The following is a 24,296-nucleotide window of genomic DNA, read 5'->3' on the forward strand; positions in this document are numbered from 1 at the left end:
GTTGAAATTGTCTTTCAAGTGGATTTCCCGAGCGATCAATTGCTTTCTTCTGAATGGAATTTGTGTGTTGTGTTGTGCACCGAATACCCCCAAGTCCACTTTGTTGGTTCGATCTTTCTTTTACCCTTTTGAGTGTGCAAGCCCTTGGATGTTTGATTGGAGTGCTGTGCCTCCCAAAATAAAAGCGATCTTCCCTACTCTCTTTCTATACTCATTTGCCCTTCGACATGTTCTTGTGAATTTTTTTGTTTAGTTGTTATTGCATTGTTTCTCCAGTACGTGTATTATTGTGCTGTGCTGTGCTGAATCTGCTTCTTGTCCCTTTTTTCTTCTCCATTTCCTTTTCTTAGGCCCATATTTTCATTGTTTGATACTGCTTCTTCGTTACTCAAAACCATGCTTCTTTACCCCCGCCTCCTTTTTCCTCCCCTTTTCCCACAGGCTGTTCGGTTCACAATTTGTCCTGACGGGAAATTATCCCTTTTTTCTTTCCCCTGAAGTATTCGTATATGCCCGTTATGAGTTCCTTTGTCGTGCTTGACACCATCGGTCTTTGTGATTCTTTCCTATCTCATGCCTGCTGGCGTTCTAGCCGATATACCAATTTGCCTTTTTATTTATGCTCCTGTTCCTCTTCTACCTTGTTATTTTTTTCCCGACCTGGTCTAGATTTTCGACCGCTGGCTATGTTGTCCTACCCATTTTCCGTTCATGCATGGTGCCCGATTATTGCATTTGGTGCTACCAGGTATCTCTATGTAGTCAAATCTATAAGCTCACATAGGAGAATGCTACGATTTGCTAAGAAATACCGGCGAGTAATGAGAAGAAAATATCGATCTAGATCACAGTACTCTCAATAAATTCCTTTCATTCTCATAATGTCTCGAGTCTGTAAATAGCTGCGTATACTACCAGCTACTAGTAGAGTTCCATGTTCATCATGCTGACTGTAAACAATTGCCACGTGCCTGAGGCCACAAATCTAGCTCCCGCCAACCCGCTACCCCGTACCCACCTCGTCAACGCGGCCTATAATTAAACACGTCCTAGGGCAACCAACTTTCACTCTGGACGAAACTCACCAATGCTGGGCGACTGAATCTCGAAGAGCTGACGGTTCGGCTCACCGTTCCCCTCCACACCAATGGACAATGGCGAAAGAAACAAGGCGGAACTCGCAGCGGTCGACGAACTATCCAATCGCACACGGTCCGGCAGTGCAAGCAGCGGCCACAAACGAAGTCTCTCCGGCTCCCTCCTCTCTCGACTTTCATTCCTCCGCATGAGCCAAGCCACACAATCGGAAGTAAGTCCGCATACCATGGAACAAGACGGCGAAGGCGACGGCGAGGACCACCTCGAGTCCAACATCCCCCCAATGAGCAGCGAGAAGCCATCAGCCAGCGCCAAGGCAATGTCGGCAGTGATACAGCAACAACGACGGACACGAAGGCGGCGGGGCTCACTGCGCAAGACTGCGCTGCCAGGCACGAGACTGGAATCCAGAGATAAACGCGCAGCGGCGAGAGGGGTATCTTCCGAGACGGTTCGAGGAGGGGAACCGATTCGACAGCATGGGGAAGATGTACCGCGCTCAATACGGGAACAGACCTCACCTCCTCTCCCGGACGATTTTAATATAACCAGACGTGGCGGCTTTGGCGAGGAGGATGGTGAAGATGCACAACCAAGCTGGTTCAGCACGAATACGGCGCAGAAGATTCTCCGATCCTCTGTCGCGCGCCGGAGGCAGGGATTACCGCCACAGAACAACAGCAACAGCAACAACAATAATAAAAACGATATGCTGGGCGATGAGATTGGCACGGACGATGAGGAGCTTGTTTCGTTCCCGCGCATCGGCGCGAATATCGGTTCCAATGCCAATAATGATTCTTCGAACAAAAGCTCCGCTCCGAATTCCCTTCACATTCCTACTCAATCATCCGCTTCGGAGGGCTATGGATATCCTTCTCTCTCGGCTGATGCAGCGTACCGACCTGTCCATCGCAAATCATCGCCGCTGTCGACGCACTCGGCGGAGATGAAGAGTAATTCTGCCAATATAACGTGGGATTATTCGGAGACGGAGTGGTGGGGGTGGATTATTTTGATTGTGACTTGGTTGGTCTTTGTCATTGGGATTGGGAGCTGTTTTGAAGTTTGGAGCTGGGCTTGGGATGTTGGCGAGACGCCGTATGCGCCGCCGGAGTTGGAGGATGATCCTACGCTGCCGATTGTTGGGTATTATCCTGCTTTGATCATTCTTACGGCTGTTATGTCATGGGTTTGGGTCGTTGTTGCTTGGGTGGGCATGAAGTATTTCAAGCATGCTAATATCTCTGGTGATGACAGTTGATTCGGTTCGGTGTATCTGAGGTTTCGAGTTATTTGTATGATTTACTATATTGATACCAGACATTTTATCTACTAATTAGACTTTTCTTTTCTTTCTTCTCTACGACCCATTGGTTACACTCCCCGATTAGGATCAAACCACGCAGCCGCACATACTACTAGTAGTATAGGGAACTTCAAAGTATCTTGAATCGCATTCAACCCGAAATCCTAGACTCCATTCGCTATCTTGGTATCATTCTAGTTTAGTAATACTCCCACTCGCCCCCGCAAATCTCCACAAATGCTGATGCGTTTCATGTACTAGAGACCAAAAAATGCACCTAAATCATCATTCAATGCGATACCGCGCAAGCGGTGACATGTCCGGGAGTTGGCACCTCTAGGCCAACTCCTTGGCTATCTTTGGCGGCACTAGGTCCACATGGCTCGGTTTCTGATGGGATAGCAGTCGTTGCCGGCGCAGTAGTAACCAATCCCTTCGAGCTAGCAAAGCAGGACGAACGATCATGGTTGAGATCTTCTCCATAAAACTCGTCTAGAATGGGGTGCAGCATCACGGTCTGCTTGTGAATTGTGACCACGGAGTTGGCAGGCACTGCGACCCAGTTGTCTATGAAGAATGTTAGTATTGGGTGTCATTGGGCTCCACAAGTAGGAAAACCGAGGGAGAGGCTTACGTCGTTCGAAAGTGATAGGCTCACTAGCCACCAACACAATATCAGCGCCCTTATCATGACGCTCCATCTTAAAGTGACCCTTTGTGTTTCCCTCTTTCCACTTCGTACCGGATGAGAAGTACAAACTAGCAGGCTCATCCGTCTTGCTGCTGATGTATCGCGTACAGATGACGGTATGGCCATCCGTGACTGCAAAGTTGAGAAGACTCCTGGTCTCTAAATTGGTAACGTTGTGCTTCTGAGGAATTTCACGCACAAGCTCATTGATCTTGGCGATCGTCTTCATCATGACCCGCCGCAAAAGGGCCTGCCCGAATCCTTCCGGACCGGGATCCGAACTCGGATCCACACCCTCTTTCTCGAGGAGGTCGAGGAAAAGTGCAAAAGACCACTCGCTATCGGTACCACCCTTGACACCCAAGTACCACTTGTCAGCTAGGGAGTCGGCGAGAGGCCGTTTGATGTATTGGAATCCACCGACGCCGCCGTTGTGCATCCACATCAGGGTCTGGTGCTGGAAGGGGTGGCAGTTGTTGTCGGCCAGAGCGCCCTCTGTGGTTGCACGCACATGGGCGAATATCAAATTGGAGCAGGTCTTAGAAGCGAGACGTTCTAGGTTCTCGCAGTTCCAAGCTGGGAGCGTTGATGTGAAAATGCATGGTTCTGGGCCTAGCTTGGGGTCTGTGTAGAATCCGACGCCGAAGCCATCGCCATTGACTGGCCGACGGTTATCCTGGAATTAAGTGTTAGTTAAATGTATGGGAAATGATGATTCTCCGACGAATTTCTGCGCCGTAAAGAGCTTAATAGCTTGAGAGTACTGAGACCTACCAATCGTAACCTGGAGTCATATGATTGTGTGAGAATAGAATGACTTGGCTCTGTGACCAGTTTACTAAGACGAATCTCGTCAAGTCCCTTGTAGATCTGCGGGCGTAGCTGTTACTGGTTGGTCCCAACAGATTACCTATTTGAAGTTGACTCACCAGAAATCGACACATGTTGGGGGTATAGTTAAGCCCGCCTTTGTCTATGTGCGAGTAAATGTAGATCGAAACAGTTGAGCTGTATGAGTCGTATCCTGGACGCTATTTTCGAAAGACTGAGGGAGTATCTGGAGCAGTAGTTCTCAAAACCCGATGCTGGCGGTTTGGTTAGGCGTTGACGGGTAGAAGTGTGACCGACTATCTGTTTGTGTGTGTGAGAGAGAGGATAGGTCCTATAACCAACCACAATGGAGCGATTTCACACCAGACTCAACCACGAACAGATATAGAGAAATATATGAAAGAATGAGTCAAAAAAATAAAAACAAGCCAAATCCCCTTGGACACACCGCACTCACTTCTCACTTCCCTTGCACAGCACGTCATTTTCGAGACACGTGACTCTTAATCACTACGGAGGGCGAAGCGGCCACATCGCGCGGGTCACGTTGATGTCAGCGGTGGATCTTCAAGTTCAAGTTCAAGTTCAACTTTAACTTATTCCCTCGAAATCCCATCGTGCATGAGATTCGACAACAACCATGAGCGGGAGAATCCTCTCCCATAGACTCGCCCCGCTGGTGCGGAACGGGGTAGCCCGCAACTTCCATCATGCTGGCTCCAGGACAGGAGGCTTGTTGCGCGCCGATGGAGGTGCCGCTTTGAGGGGACGCGCATGGCCGATCGGTGCAAGTGCTATTCACAATGTCCCGGCTGTACGGGAGTTCTCCTTCAAATATGGCCGCTTTCTCCCAAAGCTGGCTCTCAAGTTTGCTCGCATACCTGCTATGTTCGGGGGTGCTACGGTCGCCGGTCTAGCTTACGTCCAGTATCAAGCCACCCGTACGTGCTATGTTTTCCCCGTGATCCCCCAAACGTATCATCTACTAATACATACTTTAATAGAGGCTGGAAACTATGCGATCGATATGTTCAAGACCGCCGGAGAGACAGCAAGCAACACGGCATCGGGCCTATTTCAGGGTCTTCAGGATATCGCGGATCAAACACAACGGGGATGGAACAAGACAACAGAGGATATCGAAACCCCTGAGTGGCTCCAGAAGATCCTCCGACAGGACGAGGAGTCCCAATCTGGCGGCTCGGGTGGTGGTAAAGAGCCAAAGGAGGGCCGAGCCGGAGTCGGAGCAGCGGCTGCTTCTGGCGCGGCGTTTGGTTATGATCAATCAGACGAGGACGACTCCCGACCTGACCAACAGGTTGCCGAAGATGACCAGATGATGCTTCTTACCCGCAAAATGATTGAGATTCGAAACATCCTCCAATCTGTCGGTCAATCAGGAACCTTGACCCTCCCCTCCATCGTCGTTATCGGATCGCAGTCGTCTGGTAAAAGCTCGGTCCTAGAAGCTATTGTGGGTCATGAGTTTCTACCCAAGGGCTCCAATATGGTCACTCGGCGACCTATCGAGTTGACCCTGGTCAACACCCCCAATGCACAAGCAGAGTATGGTGAATTTCCGGCTTTGGGACTTGGCAAAATCACCGACTTCTCCTCGATCCAACGGACCCTGACAGACCTCAACCTCGCGGTTCCAGAAAAGGACTGTGTCTCGGATGACCCCATTCAGTTGACAATCTATTCGCCCAATGTTCCAGACCTGTCCATGATTGATCTTCCTGGTTACATCCAGGTTGCTGGACACGATCAACCCCCAGAGTTGAAGCAGAAGATCGCAGACCTTTGCGACAAATATATCCAAGCACCCAACGTCATTCTGGCTATTTCAGCGGCTGATGTCGATCTTGCGAACTCAACAGCGCTGAGATCTAGTCGTCGCGTGGACCCTCGCGGTGAACGTACAATTGGTGTTATTACCAAGATGGATCTCGTCGACCCTGAACGAGGCCATGATGTTCTATGCGACAAGAAGTACCCCCTTCGACTGGGCTATGTGGGCGTCATTAGCCGGAATCCCCAAACATCAGCTCTCTTTTCTCGGGGATCTGGAAACATCACAAGCGCTATCTTGAAGAACGAAAATTCTTTCTTCTCTGCGCACCCAGCCGAATTCGGTGCTCACTCAGAGACCTCGGTTGGTGTATCAACACTACGTAAGAAGCTGATGCATGTCCTTGAACAGACCATGGCGTCCAGCTTAGCGGGCACAAGAGATGCCATCAGCCAGGAGCTTGAAGAGGCAACATATGAATTCAAAGTGCAATACAATGACCGACCATTGAGTGCGGAATCATACCTCGCCGAGAGCCTGGACGGCTTCAAGCATTCGTTTAAAGCATTCGCCGAGAGCTTCGGTCGACCGCAGGTTCGGGAGATGCTGAAGGCCGAACTCGACCAACGCGTTATGGATATCTTGGCGCAGCGCTACTGGAACAAGCCAGTAGAGGACTTGGAGGAGGTAATGGCAGAGCTCGATCCATTGAAGGATTTACCCAAGGCCGACCCGGAGTCATTGTTCTGGCACCGCAAGCTGGATGCATCTACCTCCTCTTTGACAAAGCTCGGAATCGGCCGACTCGCCACCACAGTGGTCGCTAATGCCCTCCAAAACCATGTTGATCAGCTTCTGGCGTCTTCTACCTTTGCCTCTCACCCCGGGGCACACAAGCAGATTACCGACGCCTGCAACAGTATCCTGAATGATCGATTCTTCAGTACTAGTGACCAGGTGGAGAACTGCATCAAGCCTTATAAATTTGAAATTGAGGTTGAGGACTCGGAATGGACCAAGGGCAGGGAAAACGTGAGCAGGGTGCTGAAGGATGAGCTCCGGGCTTGCGAATCGGCTATGAAGCATGCCGAAGATCTTGTTGGAAAGAGAAAGCTCAAGGACGTGATGGCGTTTATCGACAAAGTGCGGAAGGGTGATGTGGTGCTTGAGGGCAATGGCGCCGGCGGTGCCGGTGGCTTCAGTTCCGCCCTGCTCGAGAGAGGTAAGTTGCATAACTCTGATTAAGCAAAACATAACATCTCCGGGGTTGAGACTAACTTAACATCCAGGCCGAGATGGCATCTTCCTCCGGGATCGAGCTGACCTCATCAAAATGCGAATGATGGCTGTGCGATCCAAGCAGTGCGCGTCCCAAAAGAACAAATACCACTGCCCAGAAGTCTTCCTCGATGTGGTAGCGGATAAGCTCACGTCAACAGCAGTGCTGTTCCTCAACGTTGAGCTTCTCTCTGAGTTCTACTACAACTTCCCCCGAGAACTGGACCTGCGTCTCGGTAGACACCTCTCGGACGAAGAAGTTGAGCGTTTTGCCCGCGAAGACCCTAGGGTTCGCCGTCACTTGGACATCATCCGCAAGAAGGAATTGCTAGAACTGGCGCTTCAGAAGATCGAGGGTATCCGACAGTTAGACGGTCGAAGCATGCACCGCAATTCTGACCGTGCGCAGGTCGCGAAAGAAACTCGCAGCCGCTGGAATATCTTCTAAGGATCGTCTGTTACGATCTGCGAATCTGTGCTTTTCGATTTACTCCCTTTCATACCCCCCTTCCCTTTCCCGGTTAGACATCCCCGCGCCACAGTTGTAATTTTGATACCTTTCACTCGTCCCATATTCCCCTCTTTTCTGTTTCTGGAGAATTTTACGGTCTCTTTCTCTCCTCTATTGAGATATCTGCACCTTAAGATAATAACTTGCCACTTGTACATAGAGTTGAAGTCAAAACAAATTACCTTATATATCCACGCGCGCATTAACAGTATTGCAAATTGGGTGTTTACTCCGAGCGGACTGTCCCAAGGTACTAGACGAATAAACTTGAAAGAAAAACCAGATGCACTGAGCAAAACCCGGCCAAACATTTATTTGATAAAGCAGTAAGTAGTAAATAGATAATCAAGAAGACAAAATAACGAGAGACAACCCCCAATAAAATAGAAGCACCGTATCCTCTTGTCCCTAGGTTGATATACAAGAAATCAAATGGCGCAGAAATACTACACATAAAGCCCAGGTCAGTAAACAATTGCAGGAACATACGCACTGGCAGCTCATCCCATAACTCGAAGCAAGACAGCGCTCTTCAGCCATTACCCATCTCATGAATGGTGTTGTGGACCTCATGATTCGCTGTTGAGCCTCCATCTCTTGAATAGTGACGAGAATGGCGGGCTTCCTTAGGTTTAGGGGAGAGGGGGCCGGGGTTGACTGGTTGATCTGATTTTAAATGTGAGCTCAAGTTTTGAGATCAAAACTAGTAGTGGCTGTTCGTACCTGGTAGCTCATGCGTCTGATTTTCCAACTCAGCCTGAGACTGCGGATGGTAATAATTCCCTGGCAGCTCCGCCACAAAGTTTTTCTTTTCCTTTCCAGACTGCGACGAAACTTGGCTTGACAGTCGCCGCCGCCTAGACGTGGACCCCCATCGTGGATGTTCAGTAAGGGATTGAGCTCCGGATCGGCTCGATGAAGACTCTGACATTGCTTCTGGCTCTAGTCGTGGAGACTGCAATGGCGACGAGGGCTGAAATAGGTTTGAACGATTGGCGGGATTGATGGTCTTGAGTTTACCATCTTCCATATAAGCCTCCAAAACGCCCGCGTCGAGAAGTTCAGCTTTCTTCATCAGTCTTTCCACCAGTACTTTCGATGCGGCCTTCATTTGACTCTTGACAAAAGAAATTAACGTTAAATTGCACTCAATTTGGATGTCCTCCCGTAGATAGAGTCCGTTTTCTGGCTCGCCGTCTACTAGAAACTCCTTCGGTTGACGTGGCTCATTAGGTTGATTTCCACCGATGCGCCATTTGCTGCGAATATCGATTCCCAGAGGAACGAACGTGTGAGTCTGTAGACCCCACGGAGTATTGTGAAAGCAGCCCTTGAAGCTTATCTTGCCGGCTCCCAGCTTCCCTAGGCCCGGAAGATATTGGACTCGCTCGATAATCTCATACCAGGTAGAATAATATTCATCTGCGGCGGCATCTCTGGGTGCTGTGATCGGATGATAGGACAGCACAAGCGGGTTAAGTGTGATAATTTCACCGTGGCTGTGCAATATATCCAGCGCTAGCTGACGAGGGACGGACGAGGGGATGGGAGTGATGCTGATATAGGATTCCTTTTTCCGCAGCATTTTGCACTATTTTCTCGATTTTCTCGATATTCTCGATATAGTTGGATGTAGATCTTCTTCAGGTGTGCGCAGATGAGCCGTTAAAGTAGCGCGTAAGAGCATCGAAGTTGTCATTTCCGCCCCTCGTATTCTCTGCTTACGGCGGGCGCCTACATAATCAAGTCCACACGGTGTTCATGGGGTCTGACTACGCGCTAGTACTATTTTGGCCAATTTTATGCATCTCTCTTAACCTTTACTTTTCAGCTAACCTACTAACTATGGTGTTCGCCTATTTGTGAAAGAAATCATCCTTTGTTGAACAATCTCGGAGAGTTCTGTGGTGGTTTTATCAGCTGAATCGACCCTCACGCCGCAGCGCGTGATTTCAATGAGCGCTTCCTTCATCACTAGGTATCCAGGGATTGTATTTCAGGTGCTCGACATCGAAATTCTGAAATAATATTATACTCTATCCAATGTGAAGCAATGGATTGATCTAATTTAGCAAACTCTAGCGTTGAAAATATGGCTTTGCTCAAATATCCTCTCCCATTCCGTAAGCAGTGGTTTGCAATTCACAAAATTTAGTCTTCATCATCATCAGAGTTTGAAAGTTCAGTATAACTATCAAATTCCCCCATAAAGCTGTTTGGAAAATCATCAGGCAGAGGACGTATGATTTCAGCTATATCAAGTCGAGATCGGTCCCACATGACATAGGCCTGGCGCCGTAAGATATCATTGTGTAGGTCGTTTACTACGTCACGCAACGAATAAGAGTCATCCCAAACCACCTTCCGCTGGGACCATAGCCATATCTCTTCTGGTCCACGCTCTGTATCATGATAGAATGGCGGATAAATTCTGCTTGCCTGGTCATCCAATTTAAGATCTGTGATCAAGCGTAAAAGCTCCCGCTTGGATAAATCGTGGCTGTATTCGTCAGATGCAGAGGTGATAAAATTGAAGTCAAAGCTCCATTTGCGGGCAAAAACAATAGCAGGATATTTGATCTTATCATCTCGAAATTCGAAACGAGACTCTGATTCCAGTGCTTCTACCATTTTTTTGATATTGGCCAGCCCTAAACTTATTTGATATTCCGCTCTTTTTGGGTCTCTGTCATAATAATTTTCTCTTCGCGGGTCCCGCAGTCCTTGGATTACTATATTTTCAAGTTTAGAAACAGTGAGAAGATGTTGGATTGAGAGCATGCAAACCTCGAGTCATAACCCTCATCATGTAGCCGTATACACAAACCAATTGCTCGACTTCCCAAGGAGCCAAGCTTTTGAAAAATCCCTCTCCACTATCAAAGAGGTTCCAAGAACTGTGGTCCCCCTGTGCTTGACAACGCGTCCGGAATAACTGGCAGCACATTTCATACCGATAAAAGCTGCGGCGAAACCGGATTATCTCCATTTTGATAGGTACTCAATCAATCTGACAGGCACTCTACCTGGCTGTATCCTGAATAGTTGGCGATAGGCGTCTTTTACATAAATCTTGAAAAAATGCTCGACTAGTTCGTGAAGCTCAGATAGAGCGAGTGCTAGCGAAAGCTGCCAAGAGAACTTGCTATGAAAAGGCTTTTGATTGATGGCATTATAATCCTTGAGAAACATTCTCCCGGTATCCAACGTCCAGCCTGCTTGACGGTGAGACATTGTGGAAAATAGAACTGCAAAGGCATCATGGAGCACCTCATCTTCAATATGCTCGTTCAGCCATTGTTTAATGATCCATTTTTCGCCCGACTTAAAAGCCCGGTACAATCGGGTGCTCGTAAATACTATATTTGTATGAGTTTTGAAGTCTAAATGCACAAAAACCTCATGAAGAATCTCGTGTGGTAGATCTTCGAGACCTCTGGATGGAGATGTCATCTTTATCTTTCTTCTTATGGCAGCGTCTGGTTATCGTATGATCCAGTGATTGATTGCCGGCTGAGAAGTTTCGCTTTACTGCCACAGAGTCGTTGACGTAGTATGAGAAATGCTCCTTAATCCGAACTGGTGATTCAGGCTAACAGTGTGGATGTGATGTGAGACTTTCTGCGACGAGGAGTCGGTTATTATAGAGAAGTGTTGAAGGGAACAAAGACTTATAAGGTCAATTTATCTTTCTTTCTTGACTATTTTATTTTTGGGGTGAAACCTGCAAGGCTTTGTTGAATGAACGAAGTAGGTCCCGAGGTGGCTGTATTGACCCAGTTACCGGTACTATAGACGGATTTTCCAATTTTAGCCAGGGCGCTTGATTGTGAAGTCCCCAGATAGATAATGATATTTTCGGGGAAAATTTGATGCCTTTTTGCATTGCTTTATTCTGTCGCTTGCCATCTACAGGCTCAAAATAAAACTTTTGGGCTATATCGGCCGGTTGTCTCATTCATTGTTTGAATATTCCGGCCCGTTTAGAGGCGCATTTCAAGCGGTGTTTCACTAATTCACAGATTTCATAGGCTTCATAGGTGTAGTTTTACAAGTCAATTTGAAAAGACATGATGTCCTTGGCTTTTCACGCTCAATTTTTGACCACTTGGGCAAAAAGAGTAGATTTCCGCAACGATGTGTCTCATAAGTGGCATTCATCAAAAGAACTGGCTGGATCATCTGGGAGTCAATTTGGTAAAATGTTGTATATTTATACAATTTGTCGCCCGGTATTTGAATTATAGTCCATCAAGCACATTTCTCCTCCTCTATTGACATACTATACACTAGTATTGTCGGCATTCTTCCTCCTGTGTCCCTGACAATGCCGCAATCTCAACTACCTGACAGGGGAGATAACCAACCATCTGTCGAAAATAATCCTGTTTCTGGGAAAAAGGAATTTGAAGAATACATGGCTCCTCCTATACGCCCTAAGACAAAGCTATTGCTCAATTCACGTTCAAACTCATTGCCCTTCATAAATCCACCGAGCGAGAAGCAGATACAACGCAGAACAGGATTCTCTGGTAACCTATTCGTCGAACATCCCCCTTCCCCCGAGAAGAAAGAATTTCCAACTAGCGCACGGGAGAGGCATCATCTTCCTCAACATCGCAGTCGGGTTCGATCCAGTGTGGTGGAGGAACCCAAACTCCTGGCTCAAGCAACCTTTTTCGAGACGCAATGAAACCTCTAGTTTCAAACATTGCTCGCGTTCAAGAGCAGGATGGCAACGATTCAGCAGACACCAGTGTGTTTTTCAAGCTATACGAGGACTATAAAAAGTTGGACACTGAAGCACAAGACGCCAGACGCTTGAACGATGAAAATTATCGGACACACACAATTTTCACCCGACAGATGAAGGCTGAGGCTCCCGATGATTATGCTGGAAATACTCGGGCAACAAAAGAGTGGCATCTAAAAGCTGCTTCTCTCGCAGAGTATGCCCGTGACAAACTCAAGGCGTAAGTTATTTTATTTTCACTTTCTGGCAATGCATCTCTTTTAGGCGATGCTGACAAGCATCTAAAACTACAGCGTCGCTAAGGCTAGAAGAAAGCTCCGTGCTCGCTATGTTGGATACGATGAGTATGAGAGTGCGCAAGGGCACAAGAAGCGCATAGAAAATACCGGAAAAGCCAAAAATAAATTGGCTAGGAAAGCAAAAAAGCATCGTGCATCAGCCTCAACCCTGCTATAGTCGATCGAACCAGAATATCAACTTGAAGGTTCACTTTTGGTGACTTGGGCGGCTGTTGGAAATGGCCTTTTTGTATTTTTTATATATATTTAGACGTCTTTGCCAATTATACGGGTTTCTTTTGGCAAGCCTCATGCGTTCGTTACTTAAGAAAACTACTCCCATGGTTAAGAGTCAAGCACGTATTTCACTACTGCCGAACCAATCCTACAGGCATGATCAAAGGAAGTTTGGAAGAAAATCATTGGCGCAATATAGGTCAGACAATGATCCCAGACCCAGTCTATCGAATTCCAATAGCGTACAACCCAAAGAGAAAAGAAAAGAAGCTGAAACGAACAAAGAAAAAAGGAGAGCGGACTAATGCTTTTTCCTCTCTGATTCCCAGCATAGAGGGCGCTTGTCGAGCGGATAGATAGCCTCGGCCCACATCAATGCGATGATGAGGGAGAAAAAAGTATACATGGGAGGAATAGAAAAGATGGGACCGAGAAAATCAAACCAACAGCGTCCCAGGAGCTGGTTATCGGAAATTGAAACGGGTGGTGTGGATGGATATGTCTATCACAGAAACAGACGGAACAGAGAAAAGGAAGCCCAAAATGGTTGACAAAGGTGGTGGCGTGGGGGTGATATGGCGTTTCAAACGTGTCCCTCAAGAGGGGTTAAATGGACATGGAGGTGGGGTTTGTCCGTGGATTTAACAGAAAGGAAATAGATGGCCGTGTAACAGAAATGTTAGACGGCTTTTGACATGGCTTGCATGCAATATGTTTACTCGCGGGAGACGTCACGGCCGAACAGGCGGGCCTTGATCCAGTCAAAGGCGACCAGAACACGGTTGCGGGCTGTTGTACACAGTTAGAAAGTCATGTCAAGAATTAAAGAAAGGCGAGATTGAATAAGATGAAACTTACAGCTGAAGCACATGCTCAGGTAGGCACTGCGCCAGAAGAGGTAGGTCAGAGTACCACCGCTAGCAATGTTTCCGGAGAGCCAGGAGATGTCGGCAACGGCACGCTCCTTGCCAATGTAGGCCAAGCTACCCTGGTGGGAGTACTGGAAGGGACCGATCTGCTTGGTGCGGCGCAGCTGTTTCTGGCGCTCGCGGATCTCATCGAGGATCTGGTTGCGCTCATCGTTGGACTTAGCCTGGGACTGGGTGTCGGACAGGTGCTGGAGCTCCTTCTCAATGGCATCGGTCTTAGCCATGGTGTTGAAGAGGCGGGCCAGGAAAGCACCCTCCTGACCGGCGACCTGAGCGGTGGGAGCATAGTTGGTAATGGCACAGTCACCAACGGCCCAGATGTTCTCGGCACCGTTCACGACAAGGTACTCGTTGACAGCAAGACCACGGCGGGAATCCTTCTGGGCGGGGATCTGGCCCATCAAATCGCGGATGACAGGGCGAACAGCGTTACCAGTAGCCCAGACCAGGAGACCGTAGGGAATTTTCTCGATAGACTTGGATCCGTCAGGGTTGGTAACCTGGGCCTCGATATACTTGTCGGTGACATTCTTAACCATGGTCTTGGTGCGGATGGTAATCTCTTCCTCCTTGAAGGTCGATTCGGTGTAGTCAATCAGTTGCTTGGAGAACATGGGCAGAACGTTGGGCAGGGCCTCGACCAGGGTAACGTGGAAGTTGTCTTGAATCTCGGGAATCCACTTCTTCAGATCATCGTTGAAGAAGTCCTTGAGCTCACCGGCGAACTCGACACCAGTGGGGCCACCACCGACGACAACCATGTGCAGCAGACGCTTAACCTCATCTTCGGTCTGATCCTTGAACATAGCAGTTTCGACACAATCCATGACGCGCTTACGGATGTTCTGAGCATCGTTGACCTCCTTCAGGAAGCACGAGTTCTCGCGAACACCAGGGATACCTAGAAAGCTTTTGTCAGTTCGGTGTCCACCGGGTTAAAGGTTCACATGAAGGGTGGTGTCCTACCAAAAGTAGCGTTCTCGGCACCAACACCGATGACCAGCATATCGAAGGGGACCTCAGTGTCAGAGATGTCACCCTTAATTTCAGAGTCATCACTGATGTGAACAATGCGCTTCTCGTAGTCGATCTTGGTAGCTTCGGCTTCGAAGAACTTGACGGTGGCCTTCTTCTGACGGAGAATGTTGCGGATGGGCTCCATGATCGAGCGGTGCTCGATCAAACCGGTGGTACATGAGGGCAGCAGGGGAGTGAACAGGAAGTAGTTACGGGGGGAGACGACGACGACGTTGTAGTTCTCGGTATCGAGTTTCTTTAACAGGGAGACAGCACCCCAACCGGTTCCTACAGGGGCGAGGGTATTAGCAAAGCTCCAGGGTAATGGGGCGCGACAATATCATACCGAGAATGACGAGGGTCTTCTTGTCGGGAGAGGGCTCGAACTGCTCCTCGGGGTGACGAAGGGAGTAGATGCTGTAGACCATGGCACCGGTAAGACCGAGGCCGGACAGCCAGGTCAGACGCCATGCCCAGCGCAGGAAACGGAAGCGCTTCTTGGGCTTGGGAGCAGGGGAGGGGGAGGGAGCAGCAGGCGAAGGGGAAGGCGAAGGAGCGGCATCAGCGTAACCGCGGCGAGCCATACGCGAGATGGACTGGAAGTTTGGGCGGAGCGGCTCTGCGCGGAGGGCCTGCGAAGTCGCGATGGAGCGGCGCGACAGCGAGAACAGCTGCCGGGAGGCCATTGAACGCATCGCTAGCGAAGTGCCCGCCATGATGGTGGAATTCCCAGGTAAAACTGGGGGGTGGGATAGAATTGGAGATGAACAGGAGTAGGGGAAGTCAAAAGAGTCAGAGTCAGCGAGACTAAGTCCCGGGAGAAGAGTACGAGTAGTGCAAGGGAAAATCCAAATCCAAAAATCTTTGATAAGGCGATTGCGTTGCTGTTTCGGGCGAATCGGTGTAATCGGTGTGTTCCCAGCGGGTCCAAGGGAAGTTCAAAGGGTACTTACTTTGCCGCCTATTTTACTATGTCCCATCAAGTACCTCTTGGACCGGTTCAGCGGAGCTCTCTCACCCTGGCTCCGCTACCGCTACCGTCTACTAATTAGCGTAATAGGAATTGTAATTCCTTTCAATTGTCTTCCGCGAGTCCGATATTTCTCATTGTTAATCGATCTACTGTATGCTACTCGAGTCGAGGAGTCATTTGATACTCGGGTAGCCCAGCTCCGAACTAGCTCCGACTGGCATTTCGGGACCCAGTTTTATTTTTATTATTTTTTCTTCTGCGGCAAAAAGGGCAATAAAATAGCTAGAAAGGGCAACAAAAGGAATGAAATAAAAAATAAAAAATAAAAAATTGGAGACGTGAGGGGAGCTTCTACACAATCTCAATCCCGGTGAGGAGAAATTAACCGCTGAGGAGAGCTGACCCTTTCCCCCCATCCTAGTACTATAATCATATCTATTTTACAATGAATTGTACTTTTTTTGTTGGAAAAAAAAAGTCCAAATAAATTCCACGTGAAAAGTCTCTCCATTTGACCCTCTCTCTAGCCCTATTTCTCCCATCCCCCCATTCTCTTCCCCCCATCCGTCCGAGATCACCCGCCATGCGGCCCCGGAAAATATCGTCAAGTTCGCATACTTTACAACCTAGCCTTATTCATGGGGAATCTGGGGAAAGTCTCACTGGTCCACTCCATTCCGCCCCAATCTCACACCCCGTACCCCCTATAGTCCATCCCCTGTGTACCCGAGCCATTTTCGGCAGGAGTCGGCGCTCAGTCAAATGACTCGAAATCGGGGGACTCGTGAAGCCCCCAGCATGTCACTCTGATGATATGACGTAGATTGACCGCGGAAAGATTCGCCATTGGCCTGCCATGCGGATGGGTCGGCCCTAGACAATTTCTAGAACAGTTCACCGAACTGATGCTTGTCTCCTGAGCTGTCCTAGATGGCAACTCCTGGCCGAACTAAATAAAGGCCTTTCGCGTGGTCTTGCCCTTAGCGACTGCAATTGGCATTGACAACGCGAGCTCCTTATTATTATTATTATTATTATTATTATTATTATTATTATTATTATTATTATTATTATTATTGTTGTTGTTGCCATCGACACTCGTGTGGATATTTTTAACCACGGCAATTAATTCCCCTATCTGTGATGATCATTGTTTCGATCGATGGAGCTTTGACATTGGTCCGTACTCGGTCTAACGCCATCTTCAGCCGCGTCAAGCCATTATTTCATTAGATGGAGTCTAGGCCTAAAGTACGACCACCGTCTTTAGCCACCGATTGAACAATCAAACAAACCCAATAAAAAATAATAAATAAAAGAACGAATATCGGGATTAACGTAAATTCTGACGTCAAAGCGGCCAGTCAAAGCGGGTACCCGTTATATTCGTAGCTGGAGGATCCAATCCCATATAGCCCCTGAATTGACTAATTGATTCGATTCGGTGACCCTGGATATCTACAAAGTAGGAAGTTGTGATCTTTCCTTCTAGCATTTTAGACATCTTCATTTTGAATCTTGTTACTAACTAGTAGGAGAGCTGGCTTGAGCTCTCTTGATATCGATCTTGAAACATCAACGAGGTCAGTGCCTGGGAGATGGTATCTCAAAAACCCATTCAACGTCTTCCATTTCAGAGATATAGAGGCACTGCAACTACCTACCAGGAGCATGGGTACTGGCATTTCCAACCTTGAAACGTTTCACTACAGTAGTTGGAAAACTATTTTGAATTTCACAACCAGTACTACCACAATAGTACAATAGTATATGCTTGGATGCACACCACCAGCCGGATTGTTGGACTGTTTTCGACCAAGTTGCGAATGCAAAGGACGGCAAATCAGGTGTGATATGCAATCAATTCCGGAAGGCTCTTGGTCATCCATCAACGGGTCAGACAGACACTTCGTCTACGAATAATCATATAAAGAGAGGGAGTTACGATAGGACCGCAACAAGTCATCCGGAGGTTACTTGAAACAGCCATACGTTACCTCCATCCGCTCGACATTTATTAATTAACCATTTTATTAGACCAAAAATGCACCGGTGGCTACCTTGGTTACCTTTCCGCAAACTATTTGGAAGCAAAAGCTTTCAAATATGGTTCCAGTGTTGAATATCCCCTCTTTGTTTCTCGAACATGTAGAGTTTGTGGATGTTATCAAATACACCTGGTCGGGCACCAACGCAGGCAAAGCTATTCGCGAGCGGTTCAAGGAGTTTGTTGTTGAACCCCAAGGAATGAATCGTCACAGCGTAGGCCAATAGTAATTGGGAATGAGAGTTGAGATCGGCCCGTCCGCCATTTTTTCCCTCATAGCTCGCAGGACTATTATGGTAGATCGATACTAGCATGTAACTATGTACTACCTTGATTGAGTTGACCTCATAAAAGTCACCCCCCTCCCTACTGACTCTGAGGAATCCTTTTAGTTTTCCTTTTGATATCGAAATACAATTTCCGGGATTTTATTGAACTGCAACATGTTATCTCTCGTCAAAACTGTTTCCCTCGTGGGCGTGTTTGCTACGGCCATCGCACAGGACGTCTTCACTATAAACACTCCCTCCACACTTGTTGTATGTTCCCTCTGTTATTTGAACCTCGATAGAAGACTGACCACACTTATTTTCCTTTTGATTTTCGCAATGCCAGTCCACATTACTGACATGGTCGGGTGGCGTTGCACCCTATTCCTTGAGTGTTAAGGGCGGAGGGAATGCAGCCGGGCCTTCCCTTGAGGATTTGGGATCTCAAGACGACACATCTTATGAATGGAAGGTTGATCAACAAGCTTCTACTACACTTTCTGACACCAGATAGGGATTCCACTGGCATGGTTGCGCAATCGGCAGACGTGACAGTCAATCCAGGCCCGGACTCATCGTGTCTTATAGAGTAAAACTGACCACCCATGGAATGATCGAGGCTTTTTGTTGCTGCTGGATTATCACTAGTTTCTGCCCGGTGTAGGGCAAGTGGTATGCCACTACAGGTACTCATGGACGGTGGACGATGGTATTCCGAACCTTTTCATCTCTATAGTAATGGGTCTCACAGGGCAAGAGTTTTAGTCAAAGCTGCCATATTTCAACCCGATAAGACCGTTCCGCCAGTACCCTGTGTGAGCTGTTTACAGATGGTGCCAGAAAACTAGAAAGTAAATGATGTTGTATGACAAGAAAAAATCCAAAGCCTGGCTATTTATACATGTACACTGCTCAAAGTAGAGCATAAAGGAAGAAGTCCACATCAACAGTCTCCACCTAGAAAACCCATCTTACCAGAGTCTGTTCTCGGGCAGAACCTTCTCCTTCTTAACACCAGCAGTCGACTTACGCTCCTCAGGCGAGCGGAAGAACAACGAAGGACCCTCCATGGGCTTCAGCAAGTGACTCAGGTAGCCACGGTGGGCAGGATCACGGTAATACTCGATATCGCGACGGCGGGTAGGATCAGGCAGACGGTAGCGGAGACCAAGAGCCTTCATGATATTCGACTCGGACAGATCCTCCGGCGCCTTCTCAGCCTTGAGCAGGTCCTTAGACCCGCTCTCAGCGGACCATGCCATGGAAATAAAAGTGTGCGACTCCATGCGGAGAATGTGCCGGATGGCCTGGCGGGTGTAGAAGCGAGTTGCAACGGAGCCGCCGGCGGCCTCAATGGCGGAGATGGCGGATGCTGAGGCGCGCGAAACGACGAGGTGGATTGGTTGTTTCAGGGCAGAGTCGCTGCCGCCGAGGATCTTGACGCCGTCTTTGGATTGGTGGATGCAGCGTGAGTGTGTCAGTTCGCGGATTGTAATTGGGCGCGCTGGGTCGATGCGGCCTTGATCGATCCATTCTTGTATGCGTGCGAGATTCACAGGGGCGTACTCGGTGTGAAGCCTATTGCGGTGTTAGAGAGGGAGTTCGACGCCGATTTGATTTGCGTTGGCTGAAATGGTCGATGACCATGTGGTTGAGAGCGCGAGAGGAGTGGAAATGATGGTTCGTAAAAAAAACATACTCGGTGGTGCCTCCGCGTTCACCGTGAACGATAATATCCTTCGTCTGACCACCATTGAAACCTGCGGGGACCTTTCCGTGCTGACCCTGACCCTTGTGACCACGACCAGAGGTTTTACCCTTGCCGGAGGCAGGACCACGGCCTCGTCGGATGCGTTTGTTGTATGCTGAGGGATTGTCGGAGATGGAGGAGAGGATGTGAGCGCTGCGAGATTGGAACTGAGGCGCAAGGAAGGCGAATGGTGAAGATTGGGCAATTGGCTTCGCAATGAATTGCTGAAGCTGCAGAGGCAGCCCCATCAGTCGAGGAGTCATGATGTCGATGTCGATGCTGGGAAGGTTGTTCAATGGGGTGCGCGGCTCACATCAAAGATCTCGAGCGGTCGGGAAAAAGTCGGGCCGGGTGGGAAGTACACGGCCAAATTTCGACTAGGCGACTTGGCCATATAGTTTGCCAACCTTTTGAAAGTAAGCATTCTGCTTATTTCATCGCATGTTGATTTTGCTAGTTATTATTTGCTAATTGGTTTTACATATTCTAATCAGGAATGAAGATTTGGATGAGTAAAATTCTAATTTTTTTGTCATCTTTGCGAGACTAAAGCTGTCTGCTAAAATAAACGCCTTGGATGCATATGCGATGTGAACTGCCGAGATAACAACAGTCGTCTGTGGCAACAAAAAAGCAAAGACCACTGTAAGGGAAACAATTAACGCCGTGGACGCTTTCCTGGTCACTAATGGTGCGAGGAAGCCGAGAATATCCCTTCTAGTCTGGTGAAACGCCGGACAAAATGCTAAGACCATATATTCTGTACATGATGGAGCAGAAAAAAAGAGTAATAAGAAAAAAGGATGTACAGCGAATGGGAAAGGGTTTCGTGAAGGTTGGTCGTAGCGCGATGAGGTCGTGAAGATAAGATATGAGCAATTTAGCCTGCGAAAGGCTGCGAGGGAGGGAAGTAGGGTTGGAAGGATCCTTGGTTCCATGCATCAGGCTGGATATAGGGCAATAAGCCCGTCTTGCGATCGGCCGATGTCTTTCCCAGGGGTTGATAGTGCATGTGATCAAACGGGACACTGCGCTGTAGCTGAAGAGAAGAGGTGGGAGGTGGGATCAACAAAGTGTTGACAGAGCGAACCGGGCGATAAGGAGAATTGCGGTTGGCGAGGAAGAAAGACGGAGAAAGATGAGTTTGAGGGGTGTGGACGGAGTAGGCAGAAACAGCTGGGGAGACAGTGCCAGATGACACACCATAGGGGACCTGGTGGTGGCGGCCAATATCGGGGAGCGATGGGGCGTTGTACACTCCAGATGGTACTGCGGAGAGGTGGGCAGATGGAATTTGCTGAGCCCACGTCTGAGAACGATTGTAGACGGGAGGGACCAGAGCGGGAAGTTGAGACATGGCGGAAGACGGAAGAGTCTGCGCCATTGGGTTGGAAGAAGGTGGTAGGTTAGGAGGTGGGAGTCGTGAAACGGGACCAGGCATTTGAGTATGGGCGATGGGAGCGGAAGTAGGTGTCATTGGCGGCAGAGTGGGAATCCCAGCCATGGAGGTGGGAACAGTCAAGGCAGGAGTAGGAAGGGTCGTCGTTCGAGCAATCCGTTTGGTTGGGTGCAGCTCGCTGTCTTCATCCCGACTCCGCTTGCGAGAGCTGCTCTGGGGGGGTATCTCCGAGATACGAAGGCGTAGGATAAGGAAGTCCAGACGCTGAGGGAAACCAATTGGGCTGCGAGTGTGGTCGAAGCATATCGGATTGGGGCGATGGGAGCTTGGACGCGGGCGACTGGGGCTGCAGACGCGGCGGCGAGAGCTGCAGCACAGGAGGCACAGGGGCATCGTTCTCGAGAGGCAGCTGGGAAGCCATGTTGAAGAAGTCGCCGAAAAGACCGAGCTTGTTGTGCCATCGAGCCCATTCGGCCTCGGAGGAGAAGAGGTCGTAACGGATGTTGCTGAGGAACTCGACTTCCATGATGTGGATCTCCTGCACTGCGATGCCTGAGACCTCGGCCCACGTCTTATTGGTGTAGGTATTATCGTCCAAAACTGGGATGAGTCAGCACACGTTCCACCAACCACAAAGCAGAATCACCGAGCGGTGAAACCGATAAGCCATCACGTACATTTATTGCCCAGCATCAGAGCGACAGTCATCAATCGGAATTCACTGCCTTTCTTGCCCTTCACACTCGCATTAAACTTCTTCAGACGATAGACGAAAAGAAGAGCAAGCAAAATCACATTCTGGCTGACTTGTGTAGTCGACAAAATCGTAGAAACCCATTTCTGAAAACCGACCGTGGGGATCGCCTCGGGGACAAGTGCAGGTGCTGGATTGCGTCGATCTTCAATGGATTGGAGTTTGGATGTTTTCTCGAACCAAAAGAGGCAGGTCATCTGGAACAATTAGGTGTTAGTTGGTATATGAATGCGAGTGACTTCACGCTCAGAGTAAGTGATTCGTACCTGAGCTGCAAATTCGGCTAGGCTGCCCTTGGTGTTGTTGATTGAGGAGGGAATCCGTAATTGTGAGCCACTAGTCGTTCCCGAGGATTTCTTCTGTACTGGTTCCGGAGCTGGAGCTTCTTTCGCAGGTACGTGCTGGGTGTGTGGCTTCATTGCGGGCATCATCGATGACGAGATCGAGTCGAAGTGTGAACGCGAAGTGCCATAGGCGTGAGAGGGCAGTCCCACTAGCCCGTGTGCCTTTGATCCATAGTTGAAGGGTGGAACGGCATTGTAAGTCAAGCCGGTCATATCGCTTGGGGGAGTAGGCAGACCGTCCCGGAAGGGAGCAGTCCAGTATGGTCCAGAAGGCTCGAAGGTTGGTTTGCGGTGGTGTGTTTCCTGAGTGGCAGGTGTAATGGAGCCCGGAATCAAGGTCGATCGGAAATCCAGCGTTGGAAGAGACATAAGGACTGGGTTGATGTAGATTCAAGATCCAGTTGACACATGTGGAAACGACGAAGGTGAGTTGAGGGAGTGAATGTCAAAGTGAAGTCGAGGCGAGGGACATTCAACGATCCATTCTCTTCTTGGTAAAAACCCAGGGTTGTTTTCCGGTGATGAGGGGAGGTTGCGGGTTCCGGGTTGCTGGCTTGGGGTTGCTTTTTGAGGCTGAGATGGTTGTTGATGGGTGAACCTGCCGCTGTATAGTATGGACCTGCCCAATTGTGAACCGACAACTAATACTCCGGTGAATCAAGTGAATCAAGTGAATATGAAGACGATGTAAATTGAATACTCGTCTAAGAGAGTAAGAAAAAATGAAAATAGACGAAAGTGAAAGGAACAAGTAGGTCTTGACTCCCAGAGGGGCAAAGAATGATGTATATGGAAATGGCTAAGCCAGGCCTATCGAGAGGCAGGCGAACTAAACCAGGCTAGAGGGAACCGCTCATCTAGGAGTGGCACCGCCAGTAATAATTCGGAATAGGAAAATCCAATAAAAATGGGGTATGGTTTGGGTGGTTTCCAAAAAGAAACGTTCACGGCTAAGCGGGAAATAAAATGAAAAAAAAAATTAGGGAAAAAATAATAATAATAATGAAGGATGAAGTCAAGGCATCATCTCCATCCTTTTTACTCAAGTCCACTAAAGGGAGAGAACAGCCAGGGTAGATTGACCCATCCGGAGAAAGCATGAGCGGCCATTCGGGACAGAGTTTGACCCGGACGCAGGTCCTGAGGGTTGATCCTCCTTTCTGGGCACTCGTTTGGGTTCCGGTTTGGTCAATCTAGAATTGATTGTCTGAGAGGGGGGGGGGGGGGGCAGAAAAAAAAAATACAAGAAAAAAAAACTCCATTTAATTTCGAAAATTAAAACATGAAAAAGGGAATGGAAATACCGGTTGATGTCAGAGCCACCGGGGGAGGAGGAGGGAAGGGAAGTGGTTGGGGGGTCACAAGTGGATGCAGGCCTAAAAAAGGTAGGTCGCAGAGTAATGTTTACGGAGGCCTCTGGTCCCGGCCGCAGCAATACAGTTAGGGCGGAGCAGGGCGGAGGGATACTCTGAATGGTGTAGTGTGAGTGGAAGGGGGGGGGGGGGACTAGGGAGACACGCAGAGAGACAGAGAAAGAAACGGGCGAAAATTGGGTGGTAACTGGTCAGTGGTTAGTGTTGGAGCCAGAAAAAAAAGAAAAAAAGGAGAAAAGAAAAAGAGAAAAAAAAATGTCCGAAATAGGGAATTGGAAAAATGAGGAAAAACTGAGAACAGGGTCAGAACCATCGGGGGACAGATCCAAGACCTTACTGGGGTTCCAGGACCCATATCAGATCCAATAATAAGGCGGGTTTAGCGTGGTTGCAACCGTCGGTCCAATTGCCTGCGCCAGGGAAAATTACCTAATTACCTAATTACCATGGGTGTATCGATAATACATAATTCTAATACTGTACACAATTTGAGGGTAAGTGACTTGCGTGTCTGCGTGGGTGCGCAAGCATGTACGCCTCCGTCCCTGCACAGGGAAGGGTTAAAGGGGGGGTCACCCGGTGGCTGATCGATGGAATGAACAAAGCTACTGTACGATAGGTCTCAAAGTTGGCTCCAGGGTATACAGAGAACGGAGGACAGAT

At 48.7% G+C, this 24,296-nt stretch overlaps 10 protein-coding genes across 10 annotated transcripts; 4 read left to right on the forward strand and 6 right to left on the reverse strand.

Moving 5' to 3' along the window:
* Positions 1 to 1,147: 1,147 nt before the first annotated feature.
* N7509_007117 (PIG-Y family protein) lies at positions 1,148 to 2,362 on the forward strand (the record flags this gene model as incomplete). The annotated part of the gene is made up of 1 exon (XM_056631754.1): positions 1,148 to 2,362. One exon carries the CDS (start codon positions 1,148 to 1,150, stop codon positions 2,360 to 2,362), a length of 1,215 nt encoding a protein of 404 aa, XP_056487305.1.
* A 334-nt stretch (positions 2,363 to 2,696) lies between these two features.
* On the reverse strand, positions 2,697 to 4,042 carry N7509_007118 (glutamine amidotransferase subunit DUG3; the record flags this gene model as incomplete). The annotated part of the gene is made up of 4 exons (XM_056631755.1): positions 2,697 to 2,974; positions 3,042 to 3,774; positions 3,873 to 3,968; positions 4,028 to 4,042. The coding sequence occupies 4 exons, from the start codon at positions 4,040 to 4,042 to the stop codon at positions 2,697 to 2,699; spliced, it is 1,122 nt and encodes a 373-aa protein (XP_056487306.1).
* Positions 4,043 to 4,569: 527 nt separating this feature from the next.
* On the forward strand, positions 4,570 to 7,447 carry N7509_007119 (dynamin-related GTPase MGM1; the record flags this gene model as incomplete). Its single annotated transcript, XM_056631756.1, has 3 exons — positions 4,570 to 4,870; positions 4,934 to 6,943; positions 7,011 to 7,447. 3 exons carry the CDS (start codon positions 4,570 to 4,572, stop codon positions 7,445 to 7,447), a joined length of 2,748 nt encoding a protein of 915 aa, XP_056487307.1.
* A 766-nt stretch (positions 7,448 to 8,213) lies between these two features.
* On the reverse strand, positions 8,214 to 9,095 carry N7509_007120 (uncharacterized protein; the record flags this gene model as incomplete). Its single annotated transcript, XM_056631757.1, has 1 exon — positions 8,214 to 9,095. The coding sequence occupies one exon, from the start codon at positions 9,093 to 9,095 to the stop codon at positions 8,214 to 8,216; it is 882 nt and encodes a 293-aa protein (XP_056487308.1).
* Positions 9,096 to 9,661: 566 nt separating this feature from the next.
* Positions 9,662 to 10,141, reverse strand: N7509_007121 (uncharacterized protein; the record flags this gene model as incomplete). Its single annotated transcript, XM_056631758.1, has 1 exon — positions 9,662 to 10,141. One exon carries the CDS (start codon positions 10,139 to 10,141, stop codon positions 9,662 to 9,664), a length of 480 nt encoding a protein of 159 aa, XP_056487309.1.
* A 2,058-nt stretch (positions 10,142 to 12,199) lies between these two features.
* On the forward strand, positions 12,200 to 12,487 carry N7509_007122 (uncharacterized protein; the record flags this gene model as incomplete). Its single annotated transcript, XM_056631759.1, has 1 exon — positions 12,200 to 12,487. The coding sequence occupies one exon, from the start codon at positions 12,200 to 12,202 to the stop codon at positions 12,485 to 12,487; it is 288 nt and encodes a 95-aa protein (XP_056487310.1).
* A 1,006-nt stretch (positions 12,488 to 13,493) lies between these two features.
* N7509_007123 (uncharacterized protein) lies at positions 13,494 to 15,440 on the reverse strand (the record flags this gene model as incomplete). Its single annotated transcript, XM_056631760.1, has 4 exons — positions 13,494 to 13,567; positions 13,637 to 14,608; positions 14,674 to 15,012; positions 15,071 to 15,440. 4 exons carry the CDS (start codon positions 15,438 to 15,440, stop codon positions 13,494 to 13,496), a joined length of 1,755 nt encoding a protein of 584 aa, XP_056487311.1.
* Positions 15,441 to 18,187: 2,747 nt separating this feature from the next.
* Positions 18,188 to 18,527, forward strand: N7509_007124 (uncharacterized protein; the record flags this gene model as incomplete). The annotated part of the gene is made up of 2 exons (XM_056631761.1): positions 18,188 to 18,283; positions 18,360 to 18,527. 2 exons carry the CDS (start codon positions 18,188 to 18,190, stop codon positions 18,525 to 18,527), a joined length of 264 nt encoding a protein of 87 aa, XP_056487312.1.
* Positions 18,528 to 18,984: 457 nt separating this feature from the next.
* On the reverse strand, positions 18,985 to 20,026 carry N7509_007125 (mitochondrial 54S ribosomal protein uL15m; the record flags this gene model as incomplete). Its single annotated transcript, XM_056631762.1, has 2 exons — positions 18,985 to 19,591; positions 19,713 to 20,026. The coding sequence occupies 2 exons, from the start codon at positions 20,024 to 20,026 to the stop codon at positions 18,985 to 18,987; spliced, it is 921 nt and encodes a 306-aa protein (XP_056487313.1).
* Positions 20,027 to 20,643: 617 nt separating this feature from the next.
* N7509_007126 (uncharacterized protein) lies at positions 20,644 to 22,629 on the reverse strand (the record flags this gene model as incomplete). Its single annotated transcript, XM_056631763.1, has 4 exons — positions 20,644 to 21,370; positions 21,399 to 21,762; positions 21,840 to 22,113; positions 22,183 to 22,629. The coding sequence occupies 4 exons, from the start codon at positions 22,627 to 22,629 to the stop codon at positions 20,644 to 20,646; spliced, it is 1,812 nt and encodes a 603-aa protein (XP_056487314.1).
* Between the last annotated feature and the right edge of the window lie 1,667 nt (positions 22,630 to 24,296).

This window comes from Penicillium cosmopolitanum (assembly GCF_028827165.1).
Source record: "Penicillium cosmopolitanum strain IBT 29677 chromosome Unknown utg000008l:1.0-4398992.0:1.0-4402845.0, whole genome shotgun sequence".
Classification (NCBI taxonomy): Eukaryota; Fungi; Ascomycota; class Eurotiomycetes; order Eurotiales; family Aspergillaceae; genus Penicillium; species Penicillium cosmopolitanum.